Below are 3,765 nucleotides of genomic sequence, written 5' to 3'. Positions count from 1 at the left end.
TATGAATGTAAACACACTGATTACCGCGTACAGCATTTTTTAGTGTTAAGTGCCATTTTGCATTGTGACCTTAGACAATAAGTGGCCATTAATGACATCACGCGATGGTCAGCATAGGGTACTATTTCATCAGCCCCTCAACTTCAGTAAGCCAAAGACAGTTAGTTACTAAAAATGCTGCTGGTTTACTTTACTGCTCAGTTTATATTGACTATGTCGGGCGTATTGAACGCGTCTTACGTGGATGTGGAGTCTACAGCGGACAATACAACGGCGCCGTTGCAGCTACAGCCAGTCAATAATACCTTTGTAATTGACATTGTGCATCGTATAAATGAGTTATATCAGTTCAAGAATTTTGTTTTTTACATTTCGGAACGTTTAAGCCTTAATACTGAGGGGGCTTTAGATTTTTTTCGCAACTTCTGGCTGACATTTCCTACGGCGCCCAATGTTATCCTACGACACGGCTATAATGATTCGGTTCCTATGGCGGAGTTCATTAGCACACCTTCCCTGGTAATTATATACACAACGGAACGGGACGATCCCATAATGGAATTCGCCTCCAGCAGCCTGCGGGGCTTGCGCTGGCTAAAAACCATCTTTATACTTATACCTTTTTTGGGTACATCCGAATTCTATGCGGACTTTGAGACACACACTCAATTTGGGAGTCTCATTAAGACAACTTACGAATGGGTGTGGCGCCAGCAGTTCATTAACACATTGCTACTTACGATAAAAGATAACGTGTATATTCAGAATCCCTACCCCACACCCACAGTGATAAACAAGACGGGTGACTGGCGAGCGGAAGAGTTCTTTCAGGTCTACTGGACAGATATGCAGGGATACGTGGTGCGCTCACCCATAATGTACGACATGCCGCGAGTATTTAAATCTTATCGGACAAGCAACAGTTACGAACAGAGCTTCGTACGAGGCACCAGCGGAAACCTTTTTCTTGCATTTCTCGAGTCCGTGAACGCAACACTAGTAGATACATCCGCTAACTACAGCATGAACTTCCTGAATTTGGAATTCTTCTTGAATTTAGTTTCGCAGGGCGTTTACGAGACGCTTGTGCACTCATTCACGGCCATGGGTATCCATGCTATTGACCAAAGCTATCCCATCGGCATCAATGATTGGTGCTTCATGGTGCCGTATCGGAATCAATCGCCAGAGCATCTATACATGAGAGATGCATTGCAGCGGAGTTCCTGGATTCTAATTTTCTTCACGGTCATCTATATGAGCTTTGCAATATGGTGGTGCTCTCCGTTAAGACCACGTGACCTGGGCGCCGCATTTCTACAGTCCATTTGCAGTTTGACGAACGCCACCCCACTCGCGGTCCTTAAATCACAATCTTTACGAATGCGTACGCTCTTTGTACTGTTCTTTGTTATGGGCCTGGTTACTTCTACCATGTATATCTCTAAAATGGCTAGCTATTTCACTTCAGCGCCGTCACGGCGGCAGCTGAACAGTGTTCAAGATATAATAGATGCCAATCTGAAACTCAAAGTTCTTGACTTCGAGTATGAGCACATGTTGCGATTCCCCAAACAGTTTACTTCACGTTTTCTGCAGCAAGTCGAAATAGTAGAGAAGCGGGATTTTGATATCTATCGAGATACGTTAAACGCCAGCCATGGCTACAGCGTTACTAGCGATCGCTGGGTTTTTCTAGACCAGCAACAACAGCATTTACGTAAGCCACTTTTTCGCCTTACGAACATCTGCTCGGGTCCCTTCTATCATGTTTATCCGATATCAAGGGACTCGCACTTAAGATCACCGCTCCAGGGGTTCATCATGATTGTTATGCAATCAGGAATAATGGATCATTGGTCCAGCGAGGCCTTTTTGGAGGCACTTCATTTGGGGTACTTGCATATGGCAATTGTGAACGATCAACCCAAACCCTTAAGCCTAAGTTTTTTTTCGTCAATTGTTCGGACATGGTGCGTTGGGTTGCTGCTGGCCGGCCTAGCGTTTGCCTTGGAAATGAAATGGTACCAAATCGTGACCACAAAGTTGCGTTTGCAACCAAGGAAAAAATCACGTTCATTTCTTAGACGCTTTATAAGATTGTAATTACATTTCTATACATTGTACGAGTACATATATGTATGTACATATATACTTCTATATATAAGCGAATAAAATCTGATTGTGCAGTTCTAATAGTGATGATAAAATGCTTTATAGCGAATCCATACTGTTAAGTTATAACAAAATTTAATTTTAATGCCCTGCAAGTAATCAATTTAGTGACCTAAAATACGCAGTCTACTCATTAAATGAAATTTAAAATTAATTATAGCAAGGGAAAGCACTTGAGAATGCCCGAAAGTGTGTAAGGTTCGGCTTAAATAGCTTTTGAAATGTGGGTAGTATTGACTAGTATTGACTATAATAAATTTAACTCGTGTTGCCTGGATGCAAAGAGAGTTTGCACACCATGTTGGGCCATCATCCGGACAGACGGATGTCTAAATTGATTTTTCTCGACATGCTGATTAAGAAATAATGTAAACATTATAAGTTATTTATTTTAATATTTAGTTATTATTAATTTGTTCTGCTTCTGCAGTTTGTTTTCTGTTACAGTGGTTGTCTGTATAATATTTTCCATTATTATCGTATCTGTTTTCTTTTGCCGGTTTCTTCGTACTTTTAATAATATCTAGCTTTTTGTAATGTTTATTGTTTTGTATATCCTTGGCAACCTTTCCTTGCCAATAATGCGGCAATAAAGTTTGTTGGCCATTAACATTTTGGTTAAAAAATGTAAATAAGGTTGCTCTATAATGCCTTTAATTTAACAAATAACGCGACGCGCTTAACGTAAATATTTTTTATTTAACCGTAAATTATACTGTAAAATACGTAATTTTGTAATATACAATAAAAATTTGCACTAACAGTTTGTTAAAAATGGTGTACGCCACGGGTTAATTGGAAATTAAGCTTGTGGTTTAGCTTTGCCTCTTTAACTGGCAAGCATATTAGTGCCTAATTTAGTTTAATTACAATATTTAGCTAGTTTGACACTTAAAGCGGAAAACTTAACATTTTTGTAGGGCTGCCTCCAGTATTAGCATTGACTTCTGGTTTTCAAAAGCCCCTTATCTCTAAGAAGAATATTCTGTATTTATTTCGTAACATTTAGCAAGATGCACGTTTTGTTTTATTTAGTATTGTATGTTGTATTTACTATTAAATGTTTCTACTAATAAAATATATATTTAATATTTTGTATACAGACTAAATTCAATAATATAAATTGTTTCTTATGGGCGCCTCATTGGTGTCTTTCAGACTGAAAATATGCGTCAAATACGAGTATCTTGATTTAGTTTATCTTGATTCGCATATTCTCTATCGTTTACTTATAACCGTTTACCCTCGTACCTTAAATTAAAAACAAGTTCTGTTAGTTATATATATTTTAAATATGGTGGTATTTTGCAGTCAGCGTAGAGAAGAGTATCTCTCGTTGTGATGGCTACACATCGATAGTCAATTAGACTTCAAAGTAAATATTTGTCCTTGGGGAAGAGCACATGATGGGCAACTATGGGAGTAATAAAATATTATATATACGTAAGTGTGTGGGTGAATGTGCTGCATTTGTTCTCTAAGACGCCGTGCGCAATTTGTTGGCCTTGTCAATACAATTAAAAGTTCAACAATGGGCCGGCTCCATATGAAACTAAGTGTGTATGTATTTTCCAGCCTTATGAATGGCAT

The 3,765-nt window shown here is 38.7% G+C and overlaps 1 protein-coding gene across 1 annotated transcript; it reads left to right on the top strand.

Moving 5' to 3' along the window:
• Positions 1 to 213: 213 nt before the first annotated feature.
• Positions 214 to 2,106, top strand: LOC115634320. Its single transcript, XM_030531983.1, has one exon. It carries the CDS (start codon positions 214 to 216, stop codon positions 2,104 to 2,106), a length of 1,893 nt encoding a protein of 630 aa, XP_030387843.1.
• The last annotated feature ends 1,659 nt before the right edge of the window (positions 2,107 to 3,765 follow it).

Source organism: Scaptodrosophila lebanonensis, unplaced genomic scaffold, assembly GCF_003285725.1.
Source record: "Scaptodrosophila lebanonensis strain 11010-0011.00,11010-0021.00 unplaced genomic scaffold, SlebRS2 tig00000001-arrow-pilon, whole genome shotgun sequence".
Taxonomy (NCBI): Eukaryota; Metazoa; Arthropoda; class Insecta; order Diptera; family Drosophilidae; genus Scaptodrosophila; species Scaptodrosophila lebanonensis.
This window is presented reverse-complemented; position numbering and strand designations above follow the sequence as displayed.

Excerpts from the sequence above, each read along its gene's own strand:
- LOC115634320 (XM_030531983.1), top strand. The coding sequence starts at position 214 with ATGTCGGGCGTATTGAACGCGTCTTACGTGGATGTGGAGTCTACAGCG.